General features: G+C 52.8%; 1 protein-coding gene across 3 annotated transcripts; it reads left to right on the top strand.

The window, feature by feature from the left end:
- The first annotated feature begins 3783 nt into the window (after positions 1 to 3783).
- LOC119100920 (NADP-dependent malic enzyme) lies at positions 3784 to 22141 on the top strand. Of its 3 annotated transcripts, none has more exons than XM_037224121.1 (13): positions 3784 to 3853; positions 12346 to 12499; positions 13759 to 13917; positions 14480 to 14661; positions 15291 to 15471; positions 16287 to 16415; positions 16777 to 16959; positions 18065 to 18290; positions 18791 to 18933; positions 19390 to 19560; positions 20022 to 20145; positions 20659 to 20773; positions 21584 to 21715. In XM_037224121.1, exons 1-13 carry the CDS (start codon positions 3822 to 3824, stop codon positions 21585 to 21587), a joined length of 1803 nt encoding a protein of 600 aa, XP_037080016.1. In that variant the 5' UTR covers positions 3784 to 3821; the 3' UTR covers positions 21588 to 21715. The 3 variants fall into 3 exon arrangements, with proteins under 3 accessions (XP_037080016.1, XP_037080015.1, XP_037080017.1); XM_037224120.1 differs by having other exon boundaries at positions 20659 to 20778; positions 21584 to 21713; XM_037224122.1 differs by lacking the exon at positions 20659 to 20773 and having other exon boundaries at positions 21584 to 22141.
- Positions 22142 to 22398: the final 257 nt, after the last annotated feature.

The following is a 22398-nucleotide window of genomic DNA, read 5'->3' as shown; positions in this document are numbered from 1 at the left end:
CTAGGGTCTGGGCACTCAAACAGCTTCGTAATTCAGCGTTACGCCTATGTAAATGCATGAAAAGAACGCTATGAAAAAGCTCAAGATGCTTGAGTCACAGTCCATTCATCTTCCAAGAGCCGACTGTGATGTGCGCACACTCGTTGATGGTGCTGCGTATCTGGACAGCACGGAAAGACACAGTAGCGGTGTCTGCTGTGTCCAGGAGCCGTCAGTGAGCGGCGGCCGCAGTCTAGCGGGCTGCGTAGCGGACACCGTACGGCCGTGGCGTGGTCTGCTTGGGCCACGGGTCGTCGAGATGAGGCTGCTGGCAGCACACGCCGTCTCCCCTGCTGCCGTCCTGCAGCCGGTAGCAGCGAAGCAGCGCCACGGTCGGCTGCAGGGACCGGGCGGCCGGCTCTAGCCGCAGACCGCCGTGCACAAAGCCCGTGTACGGGTTGCACTCGGCCGGCGGCACGCACACGAGCGAGGCGGCGCACGAGCCGACGACGCCGCCCAGCGGGCCGGAGACGCCGCCGCCCGGGTTGTGGTTCACCTCCCGCACATGGTCGGGGTGCGGAGCCGGCGGCGCGGGTCGGCCGTACGCGCCGGCCGACGGCTGACGGGGGAGCAGGGCACACCGAGCGCCGGTCACCAGCAGGGCGAGGAGCAGCAGCTGCATGTCGTCCGATCTCAGATGCGTCCGCTTCAGTGTGCAGACCCAGCGGGCGTGATGTCTTTTAAGCGGCGGGACACGTGGTGAGCGCCCCATCCCCCGCGGCGGCGTGCCGCTTCCTGAGTCACGGCACGTGTGTGCTCCTCCGGTCTGCGGTCCCCGTACTAAAATGAAGCCCCCTCCCCCTCCCGCTCTGTCTCGGAGCCGAGCGTCGCTTGTCACGCGTGCCGCCTCTGAAATTGGCAGGTGTGTGTAGTCGTGCCGATGTCAGTTGCCACTGCAGGGAAATCCCGAAATACTTTCTCTTAACTCTCTAAACTCTTTCTTTGATCATAGCCGCAGAGCGTTCTTGACAAGGTGGAGGAACGAGGTTCTTGGTGACGATGGAAAGAGGTCGTCACAGTATGACACACAAAATAAAGTGGGTATGAAAACGCGATAAAATGTCCGTTTTCATTCGAGGTTTTATTTGGCATATGATCCGAGAACTGTCCGGATCATTCAGCGCGGTCACGGGAGTACCGCTTCGGAGACACATTTTTTGGGGGGAAGGCACCGGTCGGTCTGTCGTTACTTGTTGATGTTACCGCACGATGTTCTTGGTCTTTTTCCGAGGAGTGCTTGTTGCATGCTCCAAGAAGAACAAGCCTTGGAAAAATTGGTGCTTGCATATTAACGTCGCCACAATACAGTAAGGCAAGTCCCGTGCACGTTTTTGTCCATGTGAATGTCTATAGCTCGCACACGTTTGTATGTGTGAATGCAGTAACTCGTGCTTTGGAAGTAGTCATTCGTGCTGGGGATGCAGTAACTCGTGCTGTGGATGTAGTAGCTCGTGCTGTGGATGTTGTGGCTTGTATCAAGAGGAATGTTCCAATTTAAATATGTTGAAGCAAGCATAAGATGTGATGGAACAGGCTCACTTATAACTATCGGTATGCTTTTAATTTGAAAAGACTGCCCAAGACAATACAATGTCTTTGTTTAGTAAATATGATCCTCAATGCGTCTTTGTTTGATTGCGTTATCACATGCCTCGCACAGCATTGATTGGGAACCAATTGCCGGCCGTTATATCGGGAAATCGTGCTCCAGAATGCCAGCTATGAACGACTCGACAATCGTATTTGTCTTGGACTTGGTCGCCGCATTGCCAATGGAATGGTATCATTTAAATGAAGATATTATGGCGTCATTGATGTCTGGGTGACCTCGAAATAGCCTCCCCGAAATAGGCTGCACATCTTTGCGGGAGTGTAGCTCAGAACCTAGAGCGGTATTGGTATTATGATGGGCATGGCTGTAAACTGCGCCGAATTGTCCTTAAGATGGCTATTTCAGTTCAAAACGGCATACAGATGTGAAGCACTTCCTTAAATTACCATCGAATTATTGCGGGCTTAGTGAAAGCTGCTTTCTTTTTCTCGCCAGGCAATCTTGCAACTTATTTGGAAATTAATTCGTCAATCTTCCTGACCGATGGATCCCTGGTGGCGCTATCTCCATGGAAGAGCTGCAACTGCGAAACGCATGACTCAACTTCACCTGACGTAATCTTCACGTTTTAATGGATTTTACACCACCACTAACAATCCCAGTCATCTCGGTTAATAGCATCACCTGTTCTAGAGCAAATTTGACGTCCTTTCCAATATGTATTTGGTCTGGCCTCTTTTGATGACAATGTGCGAAACCGCAAGCGTTGCTGGAGCCCATGACATAACCATCTTCGCAGCCCCAGATAGGGATTGAAGGTCTCGCGCACGCACAGCTAGTGATACCTGGCGGAGCGCCATTTTTTAAACATCTTCACCGCGCACAAATTTTGAGTACCTGCGAGGTTACATGTAAGTAATCTAACCTGGTAGAAACAGCTCACTCGGGTCAGGTGTAAAAGGACTAAATAGTCTGTCATATTAAGTTTTAATGCTGACGAACGTGTCACAAAGGTCCAGTTCTGTTTTATTTCCACTTCATTTGGCCAAACACAAATAAATCGGATTTGCCCAAACCTTACGGGGATCATGGCCCCATCGACCCCAGTGGCGGTGGCGCCCGAGCGTGCTTCTGGAACTAATGCCGAAAGGTGCCGATTTTCGAGGCTCACTGTTTTCGGTCACGTATCTTTCAGAAAGTGATCATCGTCACTGAGCCAAATGGTGTTGATTAAGTCGTCATCAACCGTGCATTCGGTACAAAACAAGGTCGTAAAACGAGTCTTTCAGCTGTCAGTGTTTGATAGACCGATGCTCTGCATAGTATCAGTCCGAGACCTTTTTGGAGTATTCCCACAGCGTGCTGTAACTTAAATCGTCTTCGGCTACGATTTTCATAATTCGCTCCATGGGGGTTTTGAGGACGGTGGCCGCATGCTTCTAATGTCTGCTGACTAGGTGTTTTACAGTTTTCGCCCACCGCGCTTTCAGCCGAGGTTTTCAGCTTTGTACTCAGCCAACAGCTGTCTTTTGCTTCCGACATTTAGCGCACGGTCCTTAGAGTAGTTTTTGGGCGCACGGCCTTTCGTCTCATGAGATCGTTATTTCATGATTCCCTCTTTGCAATATTTCTCAACGCGATCATTTGCTTTACGATCTTTTGCCCTGCAATCGACCCGGAATGCATGCAACGGATTCTGTTACACTAAAAGTTCATGCATGGCGGTGTTCCACCCGTCCCTCGGGGCATGCAAAACAGTCTAGACACTGACGACAATGCTTCAGACGGAGTGGACATCTGAATAGATAGGCTATCGATCGCGATGTTTACTCTTGTCTGTCACGGTGAACGGTCTGATGGTCTGATTATTTCCCTAGCTCCCGCCGCTCCCCCCCCCCCCCCCCGCATAGCGCCGGTGCGGCGGGCGTGCGCAGGCGGGGGGTCGACCCCCCCCCCCCGCCCATCCTACAGCACCGTCGGCGTGCGGTCACATGGCCGAGCGGAGCCGGCCGTCGCCGTGTCGCAGTGCCGCCGGGCCTCGCGGGCGAGCGGCGCCTGTCAAGGGCGCGCCGTGCCCAGTCGGTCAGGGGGGCGCCGCTGGAGGCACCGCCGCGCTATTTAGAGCCGCCGACCGCGCCTGCGCCGCCGCCGCCGCCGCCGCCGCCGCCGGACGCCATCGATTCGTCCTCCAGCCGTCGGACCGGCCGTCCGACCCCCGCAGCTGAGCGCAATGCTGGGCCTGTCTGCACGTCTCGCCGGCCTGTGAGTAGCGCACCTGACTGTGCAAGCCGTCCCAGCTGTGCCCAGCGCACAGATCCCAGCTGCGCCCAGCGCCTGTCCGCACTCGGCGCTCCGCAACATTGCCGCAAGCGGCGCTGGTTACCGGCGCGCGCGCTTGTGTGTGGCCGTTGGACCGACCCGCTGAGTCAGCCACAGCTGTGGCGGCGGTCTGCACCGACACTCATGCCTGACAGCTGCCGCGGCTACGTGGGTTTGGGCGTTTCATGTTAGATGAAGTTTTATTGCGTTCTATCCTGCACCATGCGCCATGCCGAAGGGTCATAGGGAGCGTGTCTATAAGGTGCTATAGGTGTGGCTGGGAGTTGTGAGGTTTGCAGTTTTGTAACTGGAGCCTCCAAATAGAATGTACTGAACCGTTTTCATGACTCATGGGATGCATGGAATCTTAAGTGGCCCTGTCTCTATGACCAGGTCAGCACGAGCCGCTGGTTTTGGCGGTCAGTCCAGTCTGGGGATGGAAGACAGTACTGAGGCAGAAATCCGAGTGGCATCCACCCTGCATGTCGTGATGTTGAGCCGTTTCGCAGCGAACAGACGGCAACATATCGTCTTATTTACCTTACGTCTGACGCCCCCTGGATCACCGTTGGTCGTCTGCAGAAGCAACGGTGGCCTGCAGCCCTTGGCCGTCTGACCTTCAATGACCTTCGATCCGTTCGTCAGAGGCTTCCCCCGGCGCCGTTGTCGCGGGCGGGCAGGTCACATTGACGTGTCCCGGAGGGGGCGGGGCCGGTCATGGGATCGGTGTTTTGGCAGCGGCCGGGGTGGCAGACAGCGCGTGGCCAGGTGCCAGGCACTGCGTCCGAACAGAATGGAGCGACTTGCCCGGCGTGCTCCCGATCCTCCGCAAATATCAACACGGCACCTCTGCCCGAGGGCGATGGGCTCGGCTTCGGGAGGAAGGGCTGTCCTCTGTTCCCTTGGCGTGCTCGTCCACGTTCCTCCCACAGTCACCGACACACGGTGCAGTGTGTATTACACTACTCCTAACGCTGGTCTCAGTCACAGCTCACTTCCATTCATGCTAGTGGGAGTATGTAAAACACACCTTACTGAAGTTTTCAGCTTTAGAGGCGTAAGTTTCAAGTACCGGTCTACTTCATGGAAACTAGCCGTTCATATCTATGCATACACATACAGGTTGCGTTGCCATATGTGGAGCATTAACCAAAATTCGTTCGGCTAATTAATTCGGTATGAAATGAGGTCAGCAGTACCTCGGCTTCCATCTGGGGCAGTCGGCTGGTGTCAGTGTGCCGAACAAAATGTATGTTGGTACAATATGTCGGTGAAAAGTTCCCTCATGTCGTTTGCTATCCATGGCCTAGCATTGGAGCAGAGTTGTAGTGAAGACACGCCATATGTGGAGGGCTGATTATACCGTGTCATCCGCGGCAAGCTCGCAGTGATGCGCGACCGTCACGCGTGCGCCGTTGTAGATATGCTCCCAGCAGCAAAGACGACAACAACCCGTGCTCCCAGCAACAAAGACGAAGTTGATTTGGCGCTGAAGAATAAACGTTTATAGTTCAGATGGCTTGACAAAAATGCATAAATTTATTAGTTTCGAAAAAGGTAGATTCACATGAAGTGTAGCAAAGAAATATCATTCACCCGTTTCAAAACTGGAAATACTTATTGCTGAAATAAACGGGAGGTTATATTCCGCGACATACATTCCGCCTATAAGATGAGACGCTCATACCACTAGTACCGTTAACTATATTTATCTTCAGCAATAGTATGCTCACAGCAGGTCAAGTAGTGAATGATGGGTCAAGTATGGATTAGTTCATTGTTGTGACAACGAGTAATGCAAAATATGGCCAACCCTTGGATTATACAGGTGGCAGACGATCTTTCACTGATTTTAGCGTAAGACGAAAAGATGTGTGACGTCTTTACCATGTCATACCCTCTTGTACCTGGCTGAGATCTGACAGACTTGAGATCAGGATGAACAAGATTGTGCTTAATGCTTAGAAAATCACAATGGAAAACTTTGCACTAATTTTGCAAACAGCTTTATAACTGACGATGCGTGCTGTTTATTTTTTAGCATTCTGATATGGTCTGTTAATCTGTGCGGGGCATGTTGTGTTATCTCATGTGACTATTTTACTTTGAGTCATATGACTCGCTGACAGGAATGATCGGTTCACGATTCAAGTCAAGAAATTTACGAAGAATGTGATTCAGCTCATGGCTTAAATCGTCATTTTTCCTTGCGAGCCGGCTCAGCTCGTGACTCACCTCAAAACGCTTTGACTCACGCTTGACTCATGAGCTGATTTACGATTCAGCTAGAGTCAAACACAATGCTGAATGAGAGACGATTTGAGACGGCAGGTTTTGTCATTTGGACATCCGTTTGACGGAGGAAGTTACACCAGCGGCCAGGCCGGCTGCAGCCGGGTACCGACCGACCACCCCGGAAGGCTGACTGAGCGGCCAAAGTCCGGAGGTGCAAGCCGACACCGCTCTCGTCACCGTTCCGCGGCCGCCGTTGCACGCGATCGAACAAGCTGCAAATAAGTACATCCATCCTGGAGAGTCTTGAACCCTAAAGTACACCTAACTTCGTTACGAGATCAGTGTCAGGGATCTGGCGCCGGCCGGCGCGCGGTCTAGAGCACGTTCCGGATGGATTTCATCAGAAACTGAGCCGACAGCGACCTTGACTGCCTTCACTTTAACACGACGGCTGCACTGACAGTGTGGTCTCGGAAGTGAGCTTCCTCTGACCCCAGCACCGAGCAGTCTGGCGGGTCTGTTTGTGTCAGCACGGTAGCAAAGCTGTGACTCGCCAAGAAGAACCATTCGAGAGCTTACTCCTTGTGCTGGGATCCGAAGAACGAATCCCAGATCCCTTTCTGAGAAATGTTGGATGACGAAACCATACCGGCTGTCGGAGCCTGGTACGCTTTCAGGTATTTGAAGGTATCCACCACTCCTCGTCCTAAAAGTTTGACCCGATGGTGTTTCCGCCTGCCGGAGAATTTGCTTCTGCTGCGTTTGCCATCACACGTGCGCGGAGGGGAAGGCAACACCGTTGCTTCTCTTTATCCCGTGATACCGTGATTGTAAAACGGGACCCTGGAGCATCCCGAAGAGGAACAAAATGATGTACACTATGTCTTTCAATGAGTTGATAGTAGTACCAATTACATACTGCTGGCGGATATGTCAATAATAGTTTGTAGGCATTATAGGAGTGTAGTTTACTCATGAACTGATTTTCATGGAATATTATCATCATGCCTCATGAAGACCAAAGCGTACAATTGGTTCGATAATCTGATGATTAGCAGTGGATCGTGCATGTATTCATTTGCATATTGTTTTCTTAGCTTAGCTTTAGCTTAGCATTGCCTTGCCTTCTTCCACTATTTACAGCAGTAGACGGTCGCCACGCGTGCTTACTTTACCATTCTAACGTCACCATTTACGTCGTCATTCTACTATATTATACTGAATTGAACAATCGATGAGACAAACTATCGAACAAATCTGATGACACGAACAATCGACAAGAGACTTCTGGGCGACTTATTCGTAATTTTTCATCGCTCGCCACTCCATATCATTACCTAAATTTATTTCAAAGGTAGTTTGTCCCAAGCACAAGTAAAGAGCTGAACGGGCTCTCCAAGCCTTTCACAAGTCATTCCCTCCCAAGACAGCCCTGTTCGCGCAGTTCGGGGTTGCTTTTTAGCACAATACTATCTCTTAACAGCAAAATCTGGTCAGAATTTTCTATATGCCATTTTCTTAGGTTACGTCTGTTTGTCTGTTTGCTCCCTTTTGAGCAGCGCCGTCCACGGTCCGAACGGCAGATCGCTGAGCGCTGAACTTCGGACACGACGCGCAGGCGCACCAGGCGGTTTTCCACGGTTAGATCTCGAACCGCCCAGTCCGAGGTTCGAGCGTGGCTCGTGACGCCACGTTTTAGGCCCACTGGTTTTGCACGGGCGGCCTGAGAATATGACCGACGATAAAGCTGGAACCCGACGATCAGCCGTTCTAAACTGCGGCCACATCTCGGCAACCAGGGGTCGGAGCAATGGGATATGGACACCTTTTGGGTAGATAATTGAACGGGATTCACATGGGCTCAGGCGCGATGTCGCCCGTGCCACGTGTTACGTGCACAAAGGCGGCCAAGATGGATTGTCGCGTAATGTTTTTTCTATATTGTATCTTGACAGTCAGAAAGCGTGGGGGCGCGAATTCCATTTCAAAATGTCGAGCGACGTACCTTCGTCACCTCATGTGGCCAACACGAGTTTATGTGAAGCACGGTTGCGCCTATCTTCGTTGAGCAAAAGGGGAATGTCGGCATTTCGAGAAACGATGCCGAATACAGCACGTCGTCATAGAAACGGTAGCCAGAATCCTAGTAACATCACCGCGTGCACCGGCGCATTGCCTGTATTAACCAGCCATTCATTCGTTATCATGCGCACTGCTCCGTCCATCAATCAACTTAACCTAAAGTGCTGCAGTTCCACATTTTCGCGTCGCCAATATACTCCGCTTAGCCACTCAGTCGCTGGCAGCGAGCATTTCAAGTGACATGACGAAACTCGCCCGCGCCGTATGCTGCCGGCGTCCGGCAACTGTCATTCATTCATTCATTCATTCGATGCGGCGAGAAAGGTGAGTCATAGCGACGATCGAACGCATCACCCGAGCTTCTTGCTTTGGTTAACGGCAGTGAAACCACACATATCGAGTGAATGATATATTGCAACGGGTGCGATAAGATGACCCAGGAAGTACAGTAATGTTTCGGTGAAGGTAACTGCCACGGCAAATGGTATTCCATTGGCTTCGCGGGAGTGTTTTTTGAAGTTACCTTTAAGTTTGGCAACACACCAATATTGCACCAGCGTTGACAAGTTGCAGTGGTGAACTTTGGGAGACTCAGCATCTGCAATCGTAGCAAGCGCCGCTTTCTTGAACTTTTGGAAAGCGAAAACGCTCGAATCGCAGTGGAGATCTGAGGAGAAGCACTTGAAAGCTGGAAAATCGCTGGTTTCTGTTCTAATAGGCACATCCTGGGCTCATTTTACAAAAAAAAATTATCGAATGATTTTACCGGACCATTTAATTTTAATGCTTTGATGTGCCTCATCAGCTTCGACGCATCACTACGTGACGCAAAATCGGGAAGCGCCATGTCAACGCTTGTCTTAGATTTGAATTCATGCTATCCTCATCGGTTTACGATTGTTTGTTGAAGCAGGTAAATGTTTTTGAAGGCATTTGGAACAACCACATCCCAGCGCACAAATGCGCATGAAGAGGGCGAGGGAGGGATGGACTGTTACCCACCGATTTCCATTAACGTTGCAAACGATTTATTCCATGGTGCTGCAGGAAAAAAAAAACTCACTGACAGATTAAGTTTGTTTCATATTACCCACCTAGCTCTCTGACAGTCAACACATCACACCCAGTTCCGGTCAGGCATCCCGAAGCCACAGTTCAGGTCGGCCAGGGAATCTCGTCAACAGTGTTGAATGCACCCCGAAAAATGTTAAAACAAGTCTATGGGAGCTCTGTCGTTTAGCGAAGCCAGCCCACAAACGCTTGTAGATATTATGCATCACATCCGCTTGCGCTTGGACATGACAAAATTGAATGATCATTTCTTTAGTGTTAACAGTCCCAGTGTGGAAACCCAAGCCTGCAAAATCCAACACAGCTAAGTGTATCACTGATCATCCTGTACATGGACAGCAGTGACTTGGGTGTCTAGTGCCTGTTACTGATTTAGTGCAGGATTCTTTCTTCTAAATTGCTTACAAATCCCAACTTACAGCATTTATCCCAGACCAAGACTTTGTGGACAGGGATGGGCCAGCTGTTGTATCCGCGGTTCAAAAGTTAAATACATTCAGCCGATGATTTAATTGCTTTGAAGGATTTTTTATTTGTCTTGTGCGTATCTGCATTCATGAGCATTGTGCTAGAGAAGGTGCAGGGATGAGTGTGTGTGTGTGTGGGGGGGGGGGGGATCAGGCTGACAGGTGCGTAACAGTGGCAGGAGAGGGGAGAGTGGTGCTACCGCTGAGTTGATTTAGTCGACGCTGTGTGCGCACCTGTATGGGTTGCTTCGTGGTTTTCATGTTTTCCTTTTCCTCGTATGATTTCCTTGGTTAGGGTTCATGTCATCAGCAGCCACTAGGCTGCTTCTGCCTCAACCAGACTTTGTCTCTCAATATTTTATTGTTTCATTTCAAAAATGCATCAATTGCTCGGTGGGCCTCAGGTTTCTAAAATCAAATACGCCCATTTTTAAGCACTACTGTTGATGGCATTCCGAGTCCCGCAGGCCGGCTTTGCTTATACGCTCGCAGCGATATTGTTGCACGCGTTAGATTTCAGTTCTTTTTGCATATCATGCCATGTCGGTAGAAGGGACATGGAAACGTCATATCCGCCATATCCAACCCACCCCATTTTTGTTGTTATGTTGCATGTATGTTTATGTTACGTTCTATATGTATAATATGATATATAAGGTATACTATTGCATATTATATATTGCACAGTGCATTATTAACACTTCATAAGGGCAGTTTGTGTTGGCTTAGGGCACGCAACTTCCCGGGCTCGAGGGTATCATCAGTGACGCAGCAACGAAAGAAGGCAACATCTTGCACGAGTTGATCATAAGTTCAGGAATCACCATTTTATACAAGTGCTGTTAAATTGTACAAGGGTAGCGTGATTTTAAAAGGCATGAGCCGTCTACCCAGCGGTCGCCTAAACCAGAGTAATGTTTTGTTGCTGTCGCATGTGCAGTGGATATTTGCGTTAGTCCAAATAACAATCTTGCCACTTTCGCATCTGATCATTCGCTACTCGAATTGCAATTGGTATACAACGTTTTTTTGCGCATTTTTTATGGTTGCTTTAACCTCACGGCGAGGAGGCATTCATTCTGTGGTAGAAGACATTAGCTGGTGCGTGCTGGAACCTGAGCGTAAGGAAGTGAACTGGCTTCCATTGCCAGTCTTGCACTGAACACAACTTGGCTTCAGGTGAAGAAGCTCACGGTGGTGACCATCATAAGATACTGTTATTGTGCGCTGTTTCTTTCTCTCCATGTTCCGACTGTCAATGATCTCATTGTGTGACCGCTTTGGAGACAGATGATATTGTTCATCTGGCGGGCACTGAAAATGACAACCTCATCAGGGACTTGAACCCCTAATCTTTGGAAGCTATGTTCAAATACTTAGCCAACTGCTGTACTGAAGGCTCAACATTTCAGTGTCGTGCTGCGTTAGGACATGGCGACGAATCGACTATCAAATTCCCGAGTCTAGACCCGAGCCTCCATGGATGCTGTTTTTATCTGCAGACAGTTTACTCGACTTTAATTACAACGAAAGTTCTTTCTTCCGCGTGATCTATGAACGCAAAATGTGGCTTTCCACCTTGGGATCTTAACATTCTCAGAATGGCATCTCTGCTTCGTTGCTTGCTCGTCGCATCAAAACACGAAGGGGGTTTGACCGCTCCAAGACAGGTTGGTTTTTCCAGGGAACAGGCAGAAAATTATGCTTCCATTGAATTACTTCTTAACGCCAACCACTCCCCAACGCTGGAGGTGCCAGTTGCTACTATCAATATTCACGCTGCTTTAAGCCGTGAAGTATGGGCTAAAACGCTGCCATCTTGGAAAACAACACTATCACATATTCAGTTTTTGTCACCTCCAGGACCTGTGTTCAGGTCAAGACTTAGTGGATTATGACGTCGAAAAGAGTGCATATTTGAGAAGAAAAGAAAACTTGAAAGTAAATCCTGCAACATTATAAATGTCAAAATAAAGAGCTTTTCGGCAGGTCCGATTTATGTTGACAGCCCTACCTCAATCACTGTCTTGGTCTGGTTCCATCAGATCCGATCCGATCCCGCTATGTTCGGCCCATTTCGGTCCTCTCCCTTCAGATCCGGTCCACTTTATTCCAGTTTGGTCCGGTCTAGTCTGATCTAGCTTGGTCACTTTTGTCCCCAAACCAACCATGTCTTGCTCTATATTTCCTGGTCCTATCTGGCTCTGTCTGCTCGACCAAATCTTGCACGGTACGTCTAGTCTGGTCCGGTGTGGTTCGGTCCGGTCTGGCCCGGCCCCCTGTGGTCCGGTCCACTTCGTTCCGTCCGGTTCATTCTGTATAGTTTCACTCAAAACCATTTCGCTCCGGACCACCCGCTTCGGTCTTGACGCCTCCCGTTTTGTCAGTTGTAGTCCATTCGTGTTCTGAACAAACCTGGCAAGGCCAGTCCAATCTAGTTCTGTCCAGCCCTGTCCAGTCCTGTCCAGTCATTCCACTGCACTTTGTCTCGCTCCGCCCCGCTCCGGTCCAGTCTGGTTCCGGTCGATGACCTCGCCGCCGTCGCCCTCGGCCATCGCTGACCCCACGCGCCGCCCTCAGGCCGGCCGTCGGTGGCCGTGTGCTGGCCGGCGGTCTCTCTTGTCACGTGACGGACCGGCCCGGCCGTCGGCCCTACCATGAGGTCACCGGCGAAAATGTCTGCCCCAACATGGTGCGAGGCATTGACAACGTGCGCGAGCCGCGCCTCAACAAGGTGAGCTGGCACGATGCCAAGGACGATGTGTGCCGTGTCACAGATGGGTCGCGGTTATCACCACTCGGAAGGGAGGAGGCTGACGGCGAATTCCGTTTTTGCAACGCGTTGGTCCCTGTTTTGCGTGCGGTACTTGGTCACGTTCGATCAATCGTCAGTACGTTTGTCAGGGCCAACCATGGCTCAGTATTCGCCCCACGTCAAGTCCTGTGACAACAAAGTCACGTGGTTTGTAACGTCACGCGTCGGCTGAAGCTGGTGCCAGGATTTTTGTCAGCCCGTCAGCATGGAGGAAAAGCGCTACCAGAATAGACAAAGTGAGCGTGCATATCGACACATGAAGTACCACATTTAAATATGTCATGTTAAATTAGTGCGTCAGGCTCAGGTCAAGTTAGGAGGGAAAGGGGAAAAAGAAGGAAGAGTTGAATACTCTCCCCTTAGCCCTCACATTGAGCGCTCAGTCCGCACAGATGACGTCACACATTTCAGCTGACAATCGTGCTGACGACAGATCGAACAGGGCTCTTGTATATGATACGGTAACAGCCAACATTGCAAGGGTGGAGGACCGAAGTGAAGCGACGAATGACTAATCTTGACACTTAACAATTGATACAAATGACTGAGGATATTTTACTCGCTTATTTGTGGCTTTTTGCTCAATATCCATTGCCAAGGTATGCCCATGTTTCATATGTCTTATAATCAGTACAGGCATGTCCTAATATGCATCACATAAATCATTTTCGTCGTTAGGGCATGGAACATGGATATTCCCTCTACATCCATGTGTATAACCACGGGGGATGCACCATGCAAATTTGCCCTCGTATCACTTTGAACCGTTTTCTACTCAAAACGCCAATTTTAGGTCAAGCTGCCCCTTACATATTTCAGTTTGACCCACAACCCTGTTTTCTCCATCCAATCTCAGGTACGGGGTAGCACGCATGGATACATCTACTGTCATAAGTCATAATGATTTCCAGAAAAGCTTTGCCTCGATGTATGAAGCCTCTTTGTGCCATGCGAAACCCCTTGGTGTTAAATGAAACCCTCTGACGTCAAGTGAAGCTCTTTGGTGTCAAGTGAAACATTCTGGTATCAAGGGAAACCCCCTGGTGTCCAGTGAAAACCCCATGTTTCGAGTGAAGCCTTTGTGGTCAAGTGAAGCCCCTAAGTGCCAAGTGAAGCCATTGCTGATTGACCGCCCTCGGCTGTACCTAACCCCGTCGCCGCCGGTCCTCTCCGTGCAGGGAATGGCGTTCACGCTGGAGGAGCGACAGCGGCTCGGCATCCACGGCCTGCTGCCTCCCCGCTTCAAGACCCAGGACGAGCAGGTGGACCTCTGCATCAAGAACGTCTCCCGCTACCAGGAGGACCTCAACAAGTTCATCTACCTGATGGGGCTGCAGGTGAGTGTGCCGCCCGGCCCTGGTGTCAGACACCGGACGGGGCGAAGTAGTGATGACGTGCTGACGTCAGGGGATTATGGTGTTCCCCGATCGAGCGAACGTAAACTTTCAGCAAGAGTGACATGGGACAGCTCAGAGATTCGTGGGATAACGATGCGGCGCAAATCTGGGACATTTGAAGAAGCTTGGATTGTTTCCTTTGTCAATATTATTACTGTTTCTGAGTGCTTCACTTTCACGATGAGCGCTGAACAGGTTCCGCAGTCTGAAATTTCTGTAAATTTCATGAAACAATAACGTGGGCGCCTGAAAGGAAGGTATACCTTTGAGCAGCCAGCGAGACATTTTCTCGTCTGGTTGGCACCTTGTGAGCCTCCCTCCTTATCGTCAGCGTGTTTCCCATGGTGTTAGCGCGGTTCCGCCGCCTCAGCTCATTTCGCATGATCTCAGCATTTCACAACGCGGGGAACACTACATCAGCCTGCCGTCCATCGTCCCCGCCTGTCGTTCACGCCGTCTCCACCTGCTCATGACTTAACCCGCCCGCGCCTGCCGCCCGAAGGACCGGAACGAGCGCCTGTTCTACCGCGTGCTGTCGGAGAACGTGGAGCAGATGATGCCGCTGGTGTACACCCCGACCGTGGGCCTGGCCTGCCAAAAGTTCGGTCTCATCTACCGGCGACCGAGGGGCCTCTTCATCACCATCCACGACAAGGGTCACATCTATGACGTGCTCAAGAACTGGTCAGTGCAGTGGTGACAGCGGCGGGGGATGTTCCTGTCCGTGCGTCTGACGCCGGCTGCGTAGTCTAGATGAGACGTCCGTATCCTATCTGATGCGCCCGCTGATTGATGTGGGCGTGTACCCGCGTGGGTTAGCTGGGGTGATGCCGTTGGATATGTCCGTTCCGTGATGTACGTTTGTGTTCCACGGACTGGTCCGGATAAAATGACGGGTGTGACGGATATGACGGATATGTTAGCTTCGTGACGTGCCCGCGTGCTACGTGGGCCGTTTGGTCCAGAACCGATAGCTGATGCGTCTGCTCCATAAGGGCGTCGGGTTATTTTAAACTTCGCGATCGATGAGCAGGTTCAGACCTATGTGATCAGGTCTGCTATATGATACCCCCGCTGACCTATATGGCCAGATTGGACGGAGCTTTTGACCTTTGTTGACCGAGCAAGACTGGAGCGTTGACCCCTACTGACCCAGCAGGCTGGAGCATTGAGCTCTGTTGGCCGGACAGGCCGACGTGTTGGCCTCTCTGACCCGGACGTCCGAAGCATTGACCCCTGTTGACTCGGCAGGCCGGAGCGTTGACCTCTGCCGACCGGGCAGGCCGGAGCGTTGACCTCTGTTGACCCGGCAGGCCAGAGCACGACGTGCGGGCGATCGTGGTGACGGACGGCGAGCGGATCCTGGGCCTGGGCGACCTTGGCGCCCAGGGCATGGGCATCCCGGTGGGCAAGCTGTCGCTCTATACGGCCCTGGCCGGCATCAAGCCGCACCAGTGCCTGCCTATCGTGCTGGACGTCGGCACCAACAACAAGGTAAATGTGGCCGTGCAGGGGAGGTTGACGTTGGCCGAAGTAGCTGGAAGAGTGGGGTGATCACCGAAGCTGCTGTGATGGCCGAAGTTGTTTTTGGATTGTGGTTTGACAATGATGAATGAAGGCGCTTATGCTACGGAGAAATAGCGGCGTTTCAAAGAATCATGGCTAACGTCAGGGTGAGGACTTCTGTCATACGAGACAGTGCATCGGACCTGAGATTCGCCGAAGTGTGCGCGTAATACATGCGAGAAGTTCATGTGCATGCTAGTTCATTTGCACCAGAGGGCTTTACGGCTTGGGTAGACCCATGGCTACTCATACGAAACGGGTAACGGGTCGCGTTGGGTATAGAGTTCGGTGAAAAAATCGGCGGGTGCGGGTATGGGTAAAACATTTAGTAGATCCCGGGCGACTATGTCAAGAAATGTCACACAATGCTACTGGTTGCGTTTATTTTAGTTACAACAAGCTCCATTCACTCCACTTCTGCAATCATCAACGCCAAAAGGAAAGTTTGGGTGTAAACATTCCGAAAACAGGATGGGTAACGGGTGGGTACAACTGATTACCAACCGGTAGCGGGTGGGTATGGGCACAGCCCCATGGGTAGTGGATGGACAGGGGATAGGTTATGGTACCCATGAAAGCCTCTAATCCGCGCCCCAACGCTCCTAAGTGTCAAAGCAACAGTGAGCAAGCCATTAGCTAGGATCGCACCCGAGTCCTGTAGCTATTACCGAGAGCGAGCCAAATGTCCCGCCGCTGCGGCTGCCGCGCCGCCGCCCTGACCGGGGTGGCGCCGCCCGCCGCAGGAGCTGCGGCAGGACGAGTTCTACATCGGCCTGAAGCAGGAGCGGGTCAGCGGCGCCGAGTACGACGAGTTCATCGACGAGTTCATGCAGGCGGTGGTGCGCCGCTACGGCCAGAACACGCTGATTCAGGTCAGCCCGCCCGCCCACCGCGGCCGTGCTCTCGCCGATCGGCACCGCTGACCTGGGTCAGGCTGAGAGGGGCTGGTACAGGCCGTAAGCAGTGTTCTGTTTTCCTCCCATCTAACCGTGGTGGCGTCGTCCGAATGTTTGGACTAAAATGCTCAGTCCCTTTCCCGAAAACCCGACGATATTAAATAATACGAGTTACGTCGTAATCATAAAGTTTTTCATTTGCGGGCTGACATGCCAATGGGTCTTCAGGTTTTGCATAACGCCATATGGCTGTTGACAGTTTGTGTGTTGTGGCTGTCTTACAATACTGCTGCGACAGATCGTCACAGCTAGTATCACACCAACGTATGCCCATCAGTTCGAGGATTTCGGCAACCAGAACGCCTTCCGCTTCTTGGAGAAGTACCGCAACAAGTACTGCACGTTCAACGACGACATCCAGGGCACGGCGTCGGTGGCGGTGGCCGGCCTGCTGGCTGCCATGAAGAAGCTGCACTCGCGGCTCTCCGACCACACATTCCTTTTCCTCGGAGCTGGCGAGGTCAGTCCACTGCTCCGTCTCAGGTGATGCTATCCTAGCAGCTGATCGCTTAGGCGAACTGTACTTTGTGTGTGCCACTTTGTCCAGACTAGCATGTTAAAGTCACGCTGTCTAGGCTGCGTGCTCGTAACCACTCGTAAGATACCAGAGGGAGCATGAGGTATGTCTCCTTTTGGCGGCATGCTTATCATGGCAAATGTTTGCAGTAAGGTCATTTATCCAGCGAAAGATAAGGCCCGCAATATCCTGCAAGCATCGTGCTCGAAGGGGCTTAGGTGCACCCAAGATGGTGGTGTGCGGGCTCGTGTCACTCCCCTAGCCAGCGTGGAGCACGGGCATCGGGTAAAAATATATTAGAACTTCCGGATGGCCACCTGATTTCACCACAGCGCTGCTCACTATAGCACGTCATAGCTCAACATCAGCAGGCCCATCGGTGTCATCCTTTCAAATTGGTTAGGGGCTTAGCCGGTAGGATTGACCTAACCCTCCCCCCAAACCTGATCTCTCCTCTGATCTCGTTCAGTTATTTTGGTATTATTTATGTCAAGGATGAAACATGTTAGGTTTCGGCCTGCAACACGCTTGAACTGGTTTCCATTTGAAGAGTTGTGTCTCCCTCCCCTCTCCCCCCCCCCTCCGATCGTAAAATTATGTGTGCGCTCCAGTTAAATAAAGTATCAGGTACGCAAAGAAGTAGGAAAATGTAAAACAACCGCGTTGTCTATTTGTAAACCATCCATTTGTAGGTAACAAATTGTGCAAATGGGTGAATGCAACAGTACATATTTTACCTTGAAGCTGCCGCATATTGCAGCGTATTTTTTAGTACAACCCGGGGGTTACTGCGTGAAAAACCTGCCAAAACTTGCATTCTTACCCATTATATAAAGGAATGGAAATAGCAAAAAACATGTAAGGTGCCTAATGTCTTCAGGTAGGTACCTAATGTACCAGCATTTCAATTTTTCATTTAATTCGTTCGGTATTTCTTATTCACACATTGGCCGGGGGGAGACTCAGAAGAGCATTATTTGCCCGCCCTTCCCCTCTCGCTCGCATCTCTGTCTCCAGCGTTTCGAATAACTCTTCCAATCTCCGCCAGGCGTCCCTGGGTATCGCCAACCTGTGCGTGATGGCGATGGAGCAGGAGGGCCTGAGCTCGGCCGAAGCCCACGACAAGATCTTCCTGGTCGACTCGCGCGGCCTGATCGTCAACAACCGGCCCGAGGGAGGCGTGACCGGACACAAGGCGGAGTTCGCCAAGGACATGCCGCCCATGAAGAACCTTGGCGACGTGGTGAAGAAGCTGAAGCCGTCGGCGTTGATCGGTTAGTCTCGTGACGTTACCTGGGTGACGTGTCCAGGGTGAGATTATGTCTATCAGACGGTCAACTCCGAGCTTACGTGGGTGTGAGGAGCGCTCTAGCATGTTCAGCTTCTTCTTCACGACACGAGCCTAGGGGAACCGAACCCCAGGACATGATGGGAGCAATGTTGCGGCAGTGCCATCCCTCTCCTTCCTGCTAATCGCAATGCGAGAAGTTTATTCGGGCTTGTCAGACAAGGTTTAAACGGGAATTATGTGCCACTGAGCTTGCTATGGTGCATCGCCCAGTATTCTGAATCACCGTGCTTCCTTGAGGGTATAGGCAGAGCTTGGATATCAAGCGGGACCTAGCATCACATTCCTTCATGGGCACTCCGTAGGCACTCAAACAGCAAATGCAACTCAGCCGGTGCGCGTGCGAGTGCGTGATCATGCCCCACTGGTGTGATGTGTGTGCGATGCCGGCTGTATCGTGCTGTCACCTGGCACGCCGTGCGGCAGGAGCGGCCGCGCAGCCCCAGGCTTTCACCGCCGAGATTCTCAAGGACATGGGCGAGTTCAACAAGGAGCCCATCATCTTCGCGCTGAGCAACCCCACCAGCAAGGCGGAGTGTACGGCGCAGCAGGCCTACGAGGCCACGCAGGTCAGACGCTCGGCGGCGCGCCGAGCTCGATCCATAACCATACCAGCCGCAGCGCCAGGAGGGCCACGCGGCCTGCTGAGGGGCCGGCTGGCTCACTGGCCGCCTGCAGGCTCGTGTGTGCCCTGTGCTGCCGACACCGGTCCAGGCTGGGCTGGGCGGTGCCGTGTTGGCGTATTGTCGGTTTGTTTTGTGTAGGCCGTGAGACAAACGCGTTCCTGGCAAACGTCTTTCGTAGGCCCATTACACAGACGGGTAGTGGACGCCGCCTTTTTGTCCTACTCAAGATGGTTCCGTCTGTCCACGTTGGACGAGTCGTAACGAGTCTATCCCACGCTTGGTCATTTAGACCGAGGTCTTGAGTATGAGAACCGTTCGGTGAGTCTGTCAGTCAGGGTAACGCTGCACTCTCACAGTACGTCACCAGCGGGTTGGTCTGACCTTGTCGGTGCCGGGCAGGGTCGGGCGGTGTTCGCCTCGGGCTCTCCATTCGACCCGGTCACGATCGGCGGCAAGACGCTGTACCCGGGTCAGGGCAACAACGCCTACATCTTCCCGGGCGTGGCGCTAGGCGTCCTCTGCACCGGCATGCACCACATCGGCGAGGAGGTGTTCCTGCGCGCCGCCGAGGTGAGAGGCCACGGCTTCTGTGCGCCGCGGAAGTCACAGACGGCCCAGAGCTGGGAGCGCTAAGCACGGGAAGGGCTATCAATGTGGCGTTGTTGTCAAGCGCAGCATTGGGACGTGCAAAAGCTTGTTGTGGGGGTACCCGTTAAGTTATTTTGCTTCATGGCCTGGAGTACATTTAAAATGTTCTGGAGAATGACATATGTACGCACACGGATGATGAGCGTGCTTTCCGCACGCGCATCCGTGAACTGAAGATGTGCCCCATTTGACAATAACCGGCCTGGCTGAACATTGACGCAGTGTGCAGGACAATATAGCACATGATGCATGTATTCTTTTAACTTGAATCATTGTTATATTTTGTATTCGCAAGTATCCAGCTGATCACATGACCGCTGAATGCCGCACGTCTGGTCGGCGGCGCTGGCGCAGTGAACCGACGGCCACCGTCGCTGCCGCAGGCCCTCTCCAGGATGGTGTCGGACGCGGAGCTGGATGCCGGCCGGCTGTACCCGCCGCTGAACACCATCCGGGACGTCTCGCTGCAGATTGCCGTCCAGCTGGCCGAGCACGCCTACAGGACAGGTGAGTGCCAGCGACGCCGGTGGGGCTTGGACAGGCATCCAGTGAAGCGTCAGGCAGTGGGGGCTGGACGGGGGAGGAGGGCAGGATGATCTCTCGAAGCTGCCGCACAGCATCGATGAAGCGCGATATAGCTGTGCAAATCACCGCTTTTGAGCAAGCGGTTATCGATAATTTGATGGATGCCGACCTCGATGACCATCCAACAAAGGTAACGGCTTGGGGTTCGAAAGTGACGTGCTCAGCTTTGTAAAATGTCAACCGTATCGGAATGAAGGCTGAAGCCTGTTAGCCGCAGCCTGTTTTCGTACACAGTCCGGTCATAGACGCTTCTTGGGACACGCTGCTTTGCTCTGGCTTTGGGCACATTCACAGTTGAACGCTTCTGCGCGACGCCGCCACTCCGGTGCCGACGTATGCAAATGACAACTGGGCTTGGCTTGGAGCGCCTGCGGACCGCGCGCTCAGTTTGCGCCGCCGACGCACGATGGCGCAGCGTCTCCGTCCGTGTTGCAGGCAAAGCGTCCACTTATCCCCAGCCGGACGACCTCGAGACGTTTATCCGCTCCCAGTTGTATGACTACCACTACGGTGTGTCGGTACAGCCCGTCCACCCGTGGCCGGCGCTGCAGTAAGGTCGGTGTGGTGACCGTTGTGTGGTGGCAGCCTTTCCCTCTACGTGCTCGCGCGCCGCACAACAGCGCGTGGAGCTCCGTCCTTGTGCCAAAGACTGAGGGTGCGTGGGTGTCTGAGTTTGAAGTAACCTCTTCGTGGCAGTGCTGCGTGGTGCGAAGGATGTTTAACTTATTATGTGTTTCGTGGGATGTGAGATTACCAGTGTGAATTTTTTTTCCATTTCCCGTTCATCGCTGTGCTTTGATGCTATCCTGACGATATTTTTCAACACGCTGATGCGCTCCATCGCTGTCGAACGCATGGGAATAAACCCGCCGCGTTTCAATTAAAGCGGTTATGCCTGGCACGGATGTCAGTAGTACCGTCCTGCTGCCTGAACAGCCCAACCACTGGCACGCCGGTCGCACCAGATACCGCAGGCTTGCCAGTGGCGCATGCCAGCTTGTTGGCGTTCCAACGTTCCGTATGTGTTTCTCGCCTTCCAGTTCCAAGTCTTCTGCCACCCAAGCGGGCCGTAAGTTGAGGCCCCCGTTGGTATTCCGAGGATGCAGGGAAGCCCGCGTGGAGACGGGTCGAAGAACACCCTGAGACGGGTCCCCCGAAGCATGCCTCTAGTGCACGCCTGTATTTTCAACCACGCGCCGACTCTTTCTGTCGCATCGTCCCGTGACCTGACCGTGAGAGCCTCTGCGATGCACGCCAGAGCGCGGCTCCTCGACACTGGCGTCTCACGTCCGCCCAGCCTCCGACGTGACGGGCGGAGCCCATGCTGACCTGCTGACCCCTGACCCCTGCGACCCTGCAGGTGAAGCGTCCGCGTACCCCGAGCCGACGGACAAGGAGGCCTTCGTCCGGAGCCAGCGGTACGACGTCGGCTACTCCAGCCCTCTGAACAACACCTGGCGCTGGCCGGCCGACGCCTGAGCGCCCGGCCACTGTAGCACTGCCATCACACGCCGGGGGCGACGCCTCCGCCGTCCGCAGCTGTAGTGACCCCGGCCGGCTGCGAGACGCGCGGAGGCGGTCGCGCTCCGGGGGTGGCGAGGGCGGGGGGTGCCGCAGGCGGGCCTGTGCTTGGCCCGGGACGGCCGCCGGCTTGTGTGTTGTGTTGTTTTCGTTCATGTGCTGAGTGCGCCGGACCGCCGTTGGCGCCAGATGTCGCCCTGGTCAGGGGCGTGCAATTCCCGTGATTTGGTAGTCGAGCAGCTGTGCGCTGCGCGGGGGACGGGAGGGAGCACTGGTTACCATGCGTGGCCCTATATCAGTTCAGGGTGTACACGCGTAGAGGCGACACCCAGGATCGGGCACATCAGTCCGGGGCTAGCATGAATGTTCGCAGACGTTATGAATACAGTCACAGGAACGGAGAAAATGCTTTCGACAGTGAGGCGCCGAAGAAAGCTACCGAGAAAGAGCATTTTCACGTGGCGTCATGGTCAAGAGGCTGTGTTTATGCTTGTTATGAGGCCATGCAAAACTAAGGCTGTTGCAGAGATCACGTCCACTAAGCCGCATAGTCAGTGCCGGCAGTAGTCAGCACATAATTTACAACACAGGCAATGTATATGCATCAACGGTTACATGGTCCGTCGTCTGGATGGCGAATGCCGGGTCCAGTCG

The sequence above is a fragment of the Pollicipes pollicipes genome, unplaced genomic scaffold, assembly GCF_011947565.3.
Source record: "Pollicipes pollicipes isolate AB1234 unplaced genomic scaffold, Ppol_2.1 Scaffold_4881;HRSCAF=5763_pilon_pilon_pilon, whole genome shotgun sequence".
NCBI lineage: Eukaryota > Metazoa > Arthropoda > Thecostraca > Pollicipedomorpha > Pollicipedidae > Pollicipes > Pollicipes pollicipes.
Note: the sequence above shows the minus strand (reverse complement) of the source record. Positions and strands in the feature narration are given on the sequence as shown.